Here is a 14,910-nt window from a genome sequence, read left to right as displayed (position 1 = left end):
AATTGTATGTAGAGATTTTGGCGGTATTCCAGAATGTAATAGGCTTATAATATGTGTCGTGATTGTTAAAATTAAAATAGATTTCGGATATTGTTATTCTGATGAAAATTTATAATTTATTCTAAAACCCGTATTTATTTTTATTTGCTTTGCTCTCTGTTTCAATCAATCGACTTTCTTATAAGTGGTATGGACTATGAATCATACTTTATGAGCGTTCACTTTAAACTCTAAACCATTTGAGTCAAAGATTATTCCATCGCAAAGAAAACTGCATGTGTTAATTGAACAAAAACCATTAAATATAACTTTCATTTATAGATTAAACTGAATCTAAATATAACTCTCACCTCTAGTATAGCCCAACATGAAGCGATGAAAACCCCAATATAATCTGAGTGACCATCAATGTGACTGATCTGACCTCACATACCCCTGATCCGATGATAGCTGACCTATTAAATAGAAGATCCCTCGGATCACTCACTTCTCTCCAAGAAGACTCTTTATCTAATTTTAACGATGCCTTTACCAAATATGGCATCCGAAAGTCAAAGGAGTTCATAAAAGCTTTCGGTGTGTAGTGTTTTACACACATTTTGGTGAGGATCACATTCTTAGTGTGGTCACTTCTCATGGGGTGAGTAATTGTAAGTGCTGAATATTGAATAAGGTATTGTAGTGGTCATTGTGGCTCTAAAGTAGTTGAAGCACAGCAGATATCGTATATCGGGTTAAAACCATTGCAAAACCTGAAGAAACAGTTTAAAACATGTAACATAATTGTCATGGTCGTCAAACATGTCACGCCTCTTAGAATATTATCTCCCGCTTAAGGTCCGGGGGGGGGGGTGGTCTTCAATCAAAATTCTCCGAAATTTGACTTTTTAGTTGTTCTGATAAGGTATGATATCTATCACTGCTTTTGATCCCCATGAAAATATGTCCTATCCAAAATTATCGCCCGGTCAAAAGGGTCAGCGCTTTATACATGTTATTTGTATTGCTGAGTGATTCTCATCGCACCCTGATAATCGAGTCTAAAAAATCTTTCATCTCCAACATGTTTTGAAACAATCACCCAAACTTCAGGATATTAATGTTCTAGGGATCATTTAAAAGAGATCAATCGAGCCGAATTTGATATAGTCCTCAGAAAATTTTTTTTTCATTTGGAAAAAAATCTTAGACTGGAAAAATCGTAAAAAACTTTCGCCCCCATAAAGACAACGCACATTAAATCAAATTAAAAGTATCACGTGGTAAGTTAGTTTACCAGATATCTTAAATCGTATCCGTGGTTATCTCCTCGTGATCCCCTCGTCATTCAGTCAGCTCAATAAGCTTTATCCCGGCCCCTTGCTGCCCGCAATTGCTTCTTTAGCTGCCAGCAGGTCACACTTAAATAATTAAAATACTGGTATAACTGATCGTGTGATTAGGCATGTATGAAGATCTGATGCTTTGGTAATCTTAGTGGTAATCTTAGTGGTAATCTTAGTGGTTTAGAACAGTGCAGTGTTAGCAGACCCATTATAAACTTATCCTCTTTTTCTAATTTGGTGTTAATCAACCCATTACCTTCTCTCTACTCACCTCCTTATCTCCTCACTCTCTTCAGAGCTGCTACAAGTGATACAGCTGCCAGACTACAGAACAGCTCTCAAACTCAGAGCTATCCAGCGGAAAAGCTATGGAGTAGTGACTAATATTACAAACGGTAGCAACTCCCTGAGACGTGTATGTTACATGTAGTTGAAATTAGTGTTGGAAAGTAATGGCTCATTTTTTTGACAATGAAATTTCCACTTAATTTTGCATATTTAGTAATGAAAATATATACTTTTTATAAAATACAATTAAAATACTAAAATTAAAATGTTGCTCAACCCATCGTCCTTTAATACTAGGGACATATTTGATAAAAGAGTAAGACAATTGTCTATATCGACTTACTGTATTATGGTGCAGGGGTTCTTCATGGAAATTTCTCAAAACCGACTTTTTAGTTAGTTGTTTTCTGATATAGGAGTAATATCTACCAGATGCTTTTTGATGCCGTGGAAAAATATCGGTTCAGATCGAAATTATTGCCGGTCAAAGTCAGCCGTGAGTGGTAATTGTATTGCGCGAGCGATTTTTGATTGCGTGCCCCTGAAAATCGAGTCTAAAAAAATCTATTTTCTCCCTACATTTTTTGAGACAAATAATCACCCTGAAACTTTAATATACTTAAAGTCATATTGTGAGGAATTAGAACTAGACAGAAACAAAGTAGTAAAGGCTGAACGAACCCCGAGAGCTGAGTGTTTTAAAACCTCATCTCTCTCTTCAGTACACAGGGTAGATGCTAGAGACATAGTACATGATGGGAAGACACAGACCTACCTCCTCCTACTACTCTCTCTCTTCAGTGCACAGGTAATGCTAGAGACATAGTACCTGATGGAGAACACAGGAAACTACTAAACCTCTCCATTACTATCTTCTCTCTCTTCATGTACACGGGTAGATGGCTAGAGACGTAGTTTCATGATGGAGACACAGGACACTCCTCCATTACTAACTCCTCTCTCTACAGTGCACCATGTAGATGCTAGAGACATAGTAGCAGTGATGGGAGACACAGGACTACCTCCTCCATTACTAACTCTCTCTCTTCAGTACACAGGGTAGATGCTAGAGACATAGTAAGCATGATGGAGACTCTGGTACTACCTCCTCATACTAACTCTCTCCGTCTCTTCAGTACACAGGTAGATCTAGATCATAGCTAGCAGTGATGGGATACCACAGGAACTACCCCTCCATACTAACTCCTCCTCCGCCTCTCTTCATACACAGGTAGATCTAAGAACATAGTTTACAGTGATGGAGACACAGGACTACCCAACCTTCCTCCATAAACTCTCTCTCTATTCATACAAAGGGTAGATCTAGAGACATAGTCAGCAGTGGATGAGACACTGGACTACACTCCTCCATTACTAACTCTCTCTCTCTTCATGCACAGGGTAGATGCTAGAAGACATAGTACAGTGATGGGGAGGACACAGAATACCTCTCCATTACTACTCTCTCTCTCTTCAGTACACAAGGGAGATGCTAGAGACCATAGTAGCAGTGATGAGACACGAGTACTACCTCCACCATTACTAACTACTCTCTCTCTCTTCATGCACAGGAGTAGATGCGAGAGACATAGTAAGTGATGGTAGACACAGACTAATACCTCCTCCATTACTAACTCTCTCTCTCTTCAGTGCAACAGGAGATGCTATAGAACATAGTAGCAGTGATGGAGACACAGGACTACCTCTCCAATTACGAAAATTCTCTCCTCCTTCAGTACACGCGTAGATCTAGAGACAAAGTACAGTGATGGAACACAGAACCTACCTCCTCCATTACTAACTCTCTCTCTCTCTTTCAGTACACAGGGTAATTCTAGAGACATAGAGCAGTGAGGGAGACACAGGACAACCTCCTCCATTACTAACTCCTCTACTCACTCTCTCAGTGCACAGGTAGAGCAAGAGACATAGTAGCAGTGATGGGAAGACACAGGCCTACCTCCGTCATTACTAACTCTCTCTCTCTTCAGTGCACAGGGTAGATGCCTAGAGACAATAGTACAGTGATGGTACACAGAATTACTCCTCCTTACTAACTCTCTCTTCTCTCTTCATACACAGGGGAAGATGCGAGAGACATAAGTAGCAGTGAGGGAGACACCAGGACTACCTCCTCCATTACTACCTCGCTCTCTTCATGCACAGGGTAAATGACTCGAGAACATATAAGCAAGGGATGGAGACACAGGACAACCTCCTCCATTACTCTACTCTCTCTCTCTCAGTGCACAAGGTAGATGCTAGAGACATAGTAGCAGTGATGGAGGACACAGGACTACCACCCCATTACTAACTCTCCCTCTCTCTTCAGTGCAACAGGGTAATTCTAGAGACATATATCAGTGATGGAGACACAGGAACTACCTCCTCCGTTTTATTCAACTTCTCCTCTCTCTTCAGTGCACAGGGAGATGCTAGAGACAAAATTAATCAGAGATGGAGACACAGAAACTTACCTCCTCCATTACTAAACTCTCTCTCTCTTCAGTGCACAGGTAGATGCTAGAGACAGAGTACAGTGATGGAGACACAACTACCTCCCCCATTACTAACTCTCACTCTCTTCAGTGCACAGGGTAATACTAGAGTACATAGTAGCAGTGATGGAGGACCAGGACTACCTTCCCCATTACTAACTCTCTCTCTCTTCAAAGTACACAGGTAGATCTAGAGACATAGTAGCAGTGATGGGAGACACAGGACTACCTCCTCCATTACTAACTCTCTCTCTCTTCAGTGCACAGGTAAGCTAGAACAAGAAGCTTGATGGAGACACAGACCTACCGCCTCCATTACTAACTATCTCTCTCATCATGCACAGGGTAAGATGCTAGAGACATAGTAGCAGTGATGGGAGACACAGGACTACCTCCTCCATTACTAACTCTCTCTCTCTCAGTACACAGGGTAGATGCTAGAGACATAGAGCATATGGGAGACCCAGACAACTACCTCCTCCATTCTTATCCTCTCTCCTCTCTCTCTCAGATACCCAGAGTAGATCAGAGACATAGTAGCAGTGATGGAGACCCAGACTAACCTCCTCCATTTTTATTTAACCCTAACTCCTCTCTCTCTTCATACACAGGGTAGATGCTAAGACATAGTAGCATGATGGGAGACACAGGACTACCTCCTCCATTACTAACTCTCTCTCTCCTTCATACACAGGGTAGAAAGCCCGAGAGAACATAGTACAGTGTGAAGAACTCAGACTACTCCTTCATACGAACTCCCTCTCACTCTCCTCTTCAGTTACCAGGGTAATGCTAGATACATAGTAGCCAGTGTGAGACACAGACTACCTCCTCCATAACTAACTCTCTCTCTTCAGTGCACAGGGTAGATGCTAGAGACATAGTAGCAGTGATGGGAGACACAGGACTACCTCCTCCATTACTAACTCTCTCTCTCTCTTCATTACACTAGAGAGATGCAGAGACATAGTAGCAGTGAATGGGAGACACAGGACTACCCTCCTCCATTACTAACTCTCTCTCTCTCTTCAGTACACATGGTAATGCAGAGACATAGTAATCAGTGATGGGAGACACAGGACTACCGCCTCCATTCAACTCTCTCTCTCTCTTCATGCACAGGGAAGATGCAGAGACATAGTAGCAGTGATGGGAGACACAGGACTACCTCCCCATTTCTATCTCTCTCTCTCTTCAGTGCACAGTGTATATCTAGAAGACATATAGCAGTGATGGGAGACACAGACTACCGCCTCCATTACTAATCTCTCTCTTCAGTCACAGTAGATGCTAGAGCCATAAGCAGTGATGGGAAGACACAGAACTACCTCCCTCCATTACTAACTCTCGCTCTTCATACACAGGGTAGATGCTAGAGACATAGTAGCAGTGATGGGAGACAACAGGACTATACCTCCTCCAATACTAACTCTCTCTCTCAGTACACAGGGTAGAGCAAGAGGACCATAGTAGCAGTGATGGGAGAACACCGACTACCTCCTCCATTACTAACTCTCTCTCTCTTCAGTGCACAGGGGAAGAAGCGAGAGACATAGTTACAGTGATGGGAGCCACAGGACTACCTCCTCCATACTAACTCCTCTCTCTCTTCAGTGCACAGGGTAGATTGCAAAGACATAGTAAGCAGTGAGATACACAGAATTACCTCCTCCATTACAAAACTCTCTCATCCTCTTCATACACAGGTAGATGGCTATAGACATAGTATCCAGTATGGGAGACACAGACTACCTCCTACCATTACTAACTCACTCTCTTCAGTACACATGGTAGATGCTAGAGACCATAGTTACAGTGATGGGAAGACACAAGGACTACCTCCTCCATTACTAACCTCTCACTCTCTCATTGCACAGGTAGATGCTAGAGACATAGTAGCATGATGGAGACACAGACTACCTCTTCCCCCCCATTACGAACTCTCTCTCTATCTCATCAGTACACACAGGGTATGCTAGAGACATAGTAGCAGTGATGGGAGACACAGGACTAACCTCCTCCTTACTAACTCGTCTCTCTCTTCAGTTCACAGGGTAAATGCTAGAGACAAGTAGCATTGATGGGAGACAACAGGACTACCTCCTCCATTACTAACTCTCTCTCTCTCTCTTCAGTACAACAGGGTAGAGCTAGAGCCATGTAGCAGTGATGGGAGGACCAGGACTACCTCCACCATTACTACTCTCTCTCTCTTCAGTACACAGGGTAGATGCTAGAGACATAGTAGCAGTGATGGGAGACACAGGACTACCTCCTCCATTACTAACTCTCTCTCTCTTCAGTACACAGGGTAGATGCTAGAGACATAGTAGCAGTGATGGGAGACACAGGACTACCTCCTCCATTACGAGGAGATAACGGAGGGAGAGATGGAACCCTTCATTAACGACGTCTGTTTAATGGTCAGTACTTAATTAGTTACTAATTACTAATCAGTTACTACTTACTAATTAGTGGGTCTCAATTACCGACGTCTGTTTAATGGTCAGTACTTAATTACTAATTACTAATTAGTTACTAATTACTAATTAGTGGGTCTTAATTAATTAAGTATGCTTAATGGTGACGTACGTGTTATGAATTTAATTAGTGGCCCTTGGTTTAGTTATTAATCTATTAATGGAGTATGTTTAATCGTTCCATTTGTTTATTTATTTCCTTGAAGCTGAATCATTTGATCGAATTTATCTATAAAATTAACCTGTATTATTATGTTCTGTCCCAAGTATGACTCCCTACAATCTTATCTTGTTTCATTTTGATAAACCTCTGTGCTTATCATCATGTACTTAGTAATGTAATGCTCTGAACTCGGCCAGTTCTTTGCAAAACAGTGTTTACATAAACTAGTTACAGAATTACAGGTTATCTTAGAGACAAAAAGTTTCTCTAAAATCACATACAATGTCCGTACATTCCGTACAATGTCCGTACATTCACAGCTACATTTCTCTAGTTGTACCCAGTTTTATAGTTTGTATAGTGTTGTTATTTACAAAGTATATTATTGCTCAGGCTGAGAGGAATATAGTTTGTATAGTGTTGTTATTTACAAAGTATATTATTGCTCAGGCTGAGAGGAATATAGTTTGTATAGTGTTGTTATTTACAAAGTATATTGTTGCTCAGGCTGAGAGGAATATAGTTTGTATAGTGTTGTTATTTACAAAGTATATTGTTGCTCAGGCTGAGAGGAACGCTGATACTACCATAGTATCATGTGCAGATCTTATACTAACCTGGATACTCCAGCTTTTTGACAGGTTCGTTTATCTGCCTGTCTTCCTGTCTGTTTTATTTAGCGGCACAGTTACCATGGTTACTGAGCTGGTTATTTAGCTGCTTGTACTTTGTCTGTCTGTCTGTCTGTCCCATTATTTCTGTCTGTTAACGATGTCTCATAAATATTAGCACTGAATTCCATTGATATACACTAAGGTGCAGGTGGTACAAATTTCAATGTGTTTTCAACGTATTTTCATACAAAGATACAAATTTCAATGTGTTTTAACTAACCTTATTTCAGTAATTACATAGGAGCGGTGAAAGTGAAACAGTTCACCACAGTGTTAGTTATAATGGGAGCTGGTCGCTTACTCGACAAGCTTAAATGTGAGTACACCAACAGTTGACCATAGTGAACTAGGTAATGATTCTGGCCCTTCTGGGGGGACAATTTGTAGTGCCCCCTTTTTAGATCATGAATACGGTGAACATGTCCTTATCCTGATGAGAGCCTTTTTCTTTTCCTTATAAACGGGACACAAATTTTGCCCCAGAATCAATACAACAATACGAATAATAAATAATGCTTCGATCCGGATATTACACAGCAACTGTGTAGTTTAAAAGTTTTAAATATATTGTAGTTAAGGTTTGTGCCGTATTTGAAGCTAGTTTAAGCTCCGTCAACTCAACTGAATGATAGATTAATGACACATCCTGTTGTACAGATCAAGAGGTGTTTGCAGCCAGCTAGTAACCCTGCAATGACCATAGTTCAGACACATCTGAAATTAACGTCCCGAACATTATACAACATGATCTAACAACATTCTTTAGAAACGAAAGAACTCCTTTAGAAACTAAAGTGTCAACTAAAGAATGTTTACAGCATACTTCAGATTTGTAAACGAGGAGTTCAGTACTAGAGTAGGTGCAGCTCTTAAATCATCAGAACTGTTTACTGTGCATGTACTGTGCATACTTTATTAATTATGTGCATATTTTATTAACTATGCAATATAATAGCAATGATATAATAGTCGTCAGTATTTTAGAGTATCTCTGCTTTAGCTCTGGTTTTAAAGAGATATATAATATGACGTGTATAATAATACGGTGATGGAATGTTTTAAAGAATTTCATAATGGAATTTTACGTTTAAAAGTCAAAAAATGTTATGAATTTTGTGAGTTGGCGAAGAAAATTCTTTTAGTGTTCAGTGAATAGTGAATAATACTAACGTCATACCATTATGTAAAGCAACAATAGATATTATACAATAATCTTTCCTACACAATACTCTAAAGTACACTGTACATGTCATTAGTACATACTACATACCATTAGTACATACCATTGTATTGAAATATTTAGCAAATTTATCAAGTCATGTGATCGCAAAGTTTTATTAAAGATGGTCAAACTAAGAATTGGCTGTACCTTTTATTTAATTAGTCCAATTCCATAGAAAAGAAGAGGGTTTATTTTACAGAAAAGTGGTTTATTTTACAGAAAAGTGGTTTATATTTACTGACTAGCAACGTTTAATTCTTCTACATTCCATCTTTTAGAATTAAAACAAATCCTTCATATTATTATGAGGCCAGGGTGTGGACTTAGAGCACTTCCATCCCATTACATAATACTGCAATACAACAAATTTACAATAAATTATTGTCCATCACTTTATCTCTTTCTGAAGGTCTGGTTGGATTACTAAGTCCTGTAATATTGAAGATCCAGTTCCACTTCTAGTTCTAATCTTATTAAACCACATTCTTCACATAGGTTGTTAACTGTGTTTGAATGAGGTCATTTTATGGAATGAAGTCATTAATTCATGACGTCACCACTTTATGACGTCATTGTTTCAGGAATTTAGCGCTAATCTGGAATGTCCACATTAATCAACATTTAAACCTGCAGAATTCCAAGTAATCTTCATTCTGGTATCTTCATCTGGGGAATGACCTAATCTTTCAGAGTATTTGACGTCATTTTGAGATTAATTTAAGGTCTAATTTTCTTGCAAATGACGTGAATAAAAATACTCCGATTAAATTCTTGATAAGGAGCCCCCTTACTTGTCGGACACGTTACTAAGGTCACTAAGGTTACCAAGGTTACCAAGGTAGCAGCTACACCAAACTTGCACTTTACACTCCTTGTGAACAATATCACAGATCAACACAACATGACGTAATGTCCTAAACACAGTGTATAATACCATGATGTAATGACAGTACATGGTGAGCAAGAGAGAGAGAGCCTGGTAATATGTTATAATACACACTAACACGATATTTAGCGAGTATTGGAGTCTCAGTTACCACTAGTTTTAACAACAATATCATGTTTCACCAGTGCTCTGTATCTCCAGCAGACTCATGATACAGAGGAGATACTATAGGAGATACTATCTTCTTTTCTATAGTCACCTAGTCTAGGGAGCAGCTAAGAATCCATTGGATCTAGGCGATCTCCTTTTCAGTAATAAAAGCCACTCTGTGCCAAGGCACTATACTAGTATACTAGCTGTAGGGGGGGGGGGGGGGGAAGGGGGTAGTCCTACGAGCCAGGGAGGGTTATATTTGACTAAATACTGTAACTATAATTATAGACCAAAGATGTTAATTATAGAATTCGACATGATCGTTGTTTAAAGGGGGGGGGGGTGTCACGTCCGTCTATGTCCGCTTGTCTCATAGAATCCAAAAAGGACAGGACATAGACGGACATAGGCGGACATAGGCGGACATAGACGGACATAGGCGGACATAGGCGGACATAGACGGACATAGGCGGACATAGGTGGACATAGGCGGACATTAATGGACACCTAAATTGCTAAATAAAATGTTCAATTTTTGCTGTTATAGGGGGATCATGTTTTTTGTCCGTTCGGTACCCTATATTTTCAAAACGGACAAAAAATAGAGCGGACAAAAACGGACAAAAATGGAAATAACATTTAGATGCTTCCTCCTCCTACTCTTCCTCCTCCTCCCCCTGGGTCTTCCTGATCTTCCTCAGTCCTCTTCCTCCTCCCCTCCTCAGTCCTCCTCCTACTCCTCCTCCTCGTCCTGAGTCCTCCTCATCAGTCCTCAACAGTCCTCCTCCTCCTCCTGAGTCCTCCTCCTGGGTCCTCCTCCACTTCATCCTGGGTCTTCCTGATCCTTCTCCTCCCTCTCAGTCATCCTTCTCCTCAGTCCTCCATCCTCCTCCTCAGTCCTCCCCCAGTCCCCCTCCTCCTCCTCCTATTCAGTCCTCCTCCTCCTCCTCTTCCCTCTCAGTCATCCTCCTCAGCCATCCTCCTCAGTCCTCCTCAGTCCTCCTCCTGAGTCCTCCTCCTGAGTCCTCCTCCTCTTCCTTCTGAGTCCTCCTCCTCAGTCCTCCTCCTCCTCCCTCTCAGTCATCCTCCTCAGTCATCCTCCTCAGCCATCCTCCCCAGCCATCCTCCTCAGCCATCCTCCTCAGCCATCCTCCTCAGTACTCCTCAGTCCTCCTCCTTCTCAGTCATCGTCAGTCCTCCTCAGTCTTCCTCAGTCCTCCTCAGTCCTCCTCCTCCTCCTGGGTCCTCCTCCTGGGTCCTCCTCCTCCTCCTCCTGGATCCTCCTGGGTCTTCCTGATCCTCCCCAGTCGTCTTCCTCCTCCCCTCCTCAGTCCTCCTCATACTCCTCCTCCTCGTCCTCAGTCCTCCTCATCAGTCCTCAACAGTTCTCCTCCTCCCCAGTCCTCCTCCTCCTCCTGGGGCCTTTTCCTGGGTCCTCCTCCTCCTGGGTCCTCCTCCTCCTGGGTCCTCCTTCTCCTCCTCAGTCCTTCTCCTCCTCCTCCTCAGTCATCTTCCTCCTCTTCCTCCTCCTCCTCCCTCTCAGTCATCCTCCTCAGCTATCCTCCTCCTTCTCAGTCCTCCTCCTGAGTCCTCCTCCTCCTCAGTCATCCTCCTCAGTTCTCCTCCTCAGTTCTCCTCCTCCTCCTCCTAGGTCCTCCTTGTGGGTCCTCCTCCTCCTCCTCCTGGGTCGGACATAGGCGGACATAGGCGGACATTAATGGACACCTAAATTGCTAAATAAAATGTTCAATTTTTGCTGTTATAGGGGGATCATGTTTTTTGTCCGTTCGGTACCCTATATTTTCAAAACGGACAAAAAATAGAGCGGACAAAAACGGACAAAAATGGAAATAACATTTAGATGCTTCCTCCTCCTACTCTTCCTCCTCCTCCCCCTGGGTCTTCCTGATCTTCCTCAGTCCTCTTCCTCCTCCCCTCCTCAGTCCTCCTCCTACTCCTCCTCCTCGTCCTGAGTCCTCCTCATCAGTCCTCAACAGTCCTCCTCCTCCTCCTCCTCCTTCTCAGTCCTCCTCCTCCTCCTGAGTCCTCCTCCTCTTCCCTCTCAGTCATCCTCCTCAGCCATCCTCCTCAGTCCTCCTCAGTCCTCCTCCTTAGTCCTCCTCCTCCTGGGTCCTCCTCCTCCTCTTCATCCTCCTCCTCTTCCTCCTCGGTCCTCAGTCCTCCTCCTCCTCCTGGGTCCTCCTCCTCATCCTTCTCATCAGTCCTCCTCCTCCCCAGTCCTCTCCCAGTCCCCCTCCTTCTCCTCCTCCTATTCAGTCCTCCTCCTCCTCCTCCTCCTCCTCAGTTCTCCTCAGTCCTCCTTTTCATTTCTCCTAAGTCCTCCTCCTGAGTCCTCCTCCTGAGTCCTCCTCCTCTTCCTTCTGAGTCCTCCTCCTCAGTCCTCCTCCTCCTCCCTCTCAGTCATCCTCCTCAGCCATCCTCCCCAGCCATCCTCCTCAGCCATCCTCCTCAGCCATCCTCCTCAGTACTCCTCAGTCCTCCTCCTTCTCAGTCATCGTCAGTCCTCCTCCTCAGTCCTCCTCAGTCCTCCTCCTCCTCCTGGGTCTTCCTGATCCTCCCCAGTCGTCTTCCTCCTCCCCTCCTCAGTCCTCCTCCTACTCCTCCTCCTCGTCCTCAGTCCTCCTCATCAGTCCTCAACAGTTCTCCTCCTCCCCAGACCTCCTCCTCCTCCTGGGGCCTTTTCCTGGGTCCTCCTCCTCCTGGGTCCTCCTCCTCATGGGTCCTCCTTCTCCTCCTCAGTCCTTCTCCTCCTCCTCCTCAGTCATCTTCCTCCTCTTCCTCCTCCTCCTCCCTCTTAGTCATCCTCCTCAGCCATCCTCCTCCTTCTCAGTCCTCCTCAGCCATCCTTCTCAGCCATCCTCCTCAGTACTCTTCAGTACTCTTCAGTACTCTTCAGTACTCTTCAGTCCTCAAAATGTTTGTCCGCTAATGTCCACCAATGTCCGCTAATGTCCACCAATGTCCATCCAAGTCCGCCAATGTCCGTCCGGGTCCGCCAATGTCCGTCCGAGTCCGCCAATGTCCGTCCGAGTCCGCCAATGTCCATTGGGGCCTTTTCCTGGGTCCTCCTCCTCCTGGGTCCTCCTACTCCTGGGTCCTCCTTCTCCTCCTCAGTCCTTCTCCTCCTCCTCCTCAGTCATCCTCCTCAGCCATCCTCCTCAGCCATCCTCCTCAGTCCTCCTCCTTCTCAGTCCTCCTCCTGAGTCCTCCTCCTCCTGAGTCATCCTCCTCAGTTCTCCTCCTCCTCCTAGGTCCTCCTTCTGGGCCCTCCTCCTCCTCCTCCTCCTGGGTCTTCCTGATCCTTCTGGGGGACTTGGGGAATTACGTCAACGATTTTACCCCGAGTCCCCATTATTTTTAGTCCCCATTAGTCCCCAAAAGTCTCCATTAGTCCCCATTTAGATGATTTTTAGTCCCCATTAGTCCCCAAAAGTCTCCATTAGTCCCCATTTAGATTTATCCTACTCTTATCTTGGACAAAACATCTCGATCGTATCGTTATTAAACTAACTTGAAAACCATAAATAACTGTCAAAAATTCTGGGGACTTATGGGGACAAATGGTGAATTACGTCAACGAGTTGACCTCTAGTCCCCACGATTTTTAGTCCCCATTAGTCCCCAAAAGTCTCCATTGGTAGTCATTACCCCCCCCCCCCCATCCTTCTCCTCCCTCTCACTTCTCAGTCATCCTCCTCAGTCATCCTCCTCAGTCATCCTCCTCAGCCATCCTTCTCAGCCATCCTCCTCAGTACTCTTCAGTACTCTTCAGTACTCTTCAGTCCTAAAAATGTTTGTCCGCTAATGTCCACCAATGTCCGCTAATGTCCATCCAAGTCCGCCAATGTCCGTCCGGGTCCGCCAATGTCCGTCCGAGTCCGCCAATGTCCGTCCGAGTCCGCCAATGTCCGTCCGTGTCCGCCAATGTCCCAAAAAACACGTCCGTTGTCTCATAGAATCCAAAAAGGACAGGACATAGGCGGACATAGACGGACATGACACCCCCCCCCCTTTAAATTTTAGAAACCTGTTTAAAACACCGGATATAAGAGCGGATATAAAGGACTAAGTTTATAAAGGAGTAAGCTTATGATTCAAGTGTTGACGTGAAATTAATTTAGACTCAAGTTATTCGTAAGAAAGCAGGGAGATGAATTGCCTGAGGGATTCCTCAGAATTTGTGATTTCATCATCATAGAACAAGATGATGATGAGTGAAATTGTCACTTTTTTGTCGTATTTTTGACAACTCTCTATATAACTCTATAATACTGAGGCAGCTGAAGTTAATAAAATGTAGAACTTACAATAGTTTTATTTCAGTTCTGTTCGACACATTTAAAGGATCTGACGGGACTCTCAGCCAGGAGGGATTCAGCGAGCTCATGACGGATCTCCTTCTCGTGAGTTTATAATCACGTCACCATGGCATCACGTAACCATGGTATCACGTGACCATGGCCGAGTTGAACGCGGGTGTTTCACATTCACACCATGCCACCCTAACACTGCCAAAAATTTGATAGCGTCTACCTCTACATTGCTGCTAAGTATAAAGTTGCCCAATTCCAAATATTTATTTTAACCGTTTTCAGATACCATGCTCTGTGTTTGAAGAGGATATTTACGGTCACTCTACTCTAGTACTCAGTGCTATCTTCGAGTGCTTCAATCAGGTAGTTCTATCAATTAGTTAATTAATTAATTAAATTATTAGGATCAAATAATTCCGTTTTGATTATTTGTTGATCACGTTCTAAATACACATATATTGAAGATGGGTTTTAAAACTTATGACACTAAACTTAGTCACTACACGTGTCACCACTGTCATCTTGTCATGTGTGTAACCACGTGCGTAACCATGTGTGTAACCACGTGTGTAACCACGTGTGTAACCACGTGCGTAACCACGTGTGTAACTGTGTAACCACGTGTGTTATTAATCAGGTAATATTTATTACTCCAGTATTATTTATCTGATCAATATGTCTCAGCTTGTTCAACTAGATCTAAGTTCTACCTTATCATAGCGGCACTTATCTGCGTTATATTATCTATACTATAATTTAAACTTGACGAAATTTCCCCGGCAACGGGGACATAGAAGAAAAAACACCGAAAATCGACCTCAAAATGACCCTCTGGTGAAATCAAACCCAGCTCGCAAATGGAGTTGAAACCTCGCCATTTTTAGCAG

The 14,910-nt window shown here is 43.2% G+C and overlaps 1 protein-coding gene across 2 annotated transcripts in view; it reads left to right on the top strand.

Moving 5' to 3' along the window:
• Positions 1–359: 359 nt before the first annotated feature.
• LOC134814068 (uncharacterized) overlaps positions 360–14,910 on the top strand; it is an 86,092-nt gene continuing 71,541 nt past the window's right edge. For both annotated transcript variants that reach the window (XM_063822072.1, XM_063822071.1), the window contains exons 1-7: positions 360–576; positions 1,622–1,698; positions 6,415–6,534; positions 7,319–7,395; positions 7,659–7,744; positions 14,034–14,113; positions 14,306–14,386. In XM_063822072.1, the coding sequence (XP_063678142.1) occupies positions 6,502–6,534; positions 7,319–7,395; positions 7,659–7,744; positions 14,034–14,113; positions 14,306–14,386 (357 nt within the window). In that variant the 5' untranslated portion in view covers positions 360–576; positions 1,622–1,698; positions 6,415–6,501. The remainder of the gene's footprint in view (positions 577–1,621; positions 1,699–6,414; positions 6,535–7,318; positions 7,396–7,658; positions 7,745–14,033; positions 14,114–14,305; positions 14,387–14,910) is intronic.

Source organism: Bolinopsis microptera, chromosome 4 (assembly GCF_026151205.1).
Source record: "Bolinopsis microptera isolate Bmic1 chromosome 4, MBARI_Bmic_1.0, whole genome shotgun sequence".
Taxonomy (NCBI): domain Eukaryota; kingdom Metazoa; phylum Ctenophora; class Tentaculata; order Lobata; family Bolinopsidae; genus Bolinopsis; species Bolinopsis microptera.
This window is presented reverse-complemented; position numbering and strand designations above follow the sequence as displayed.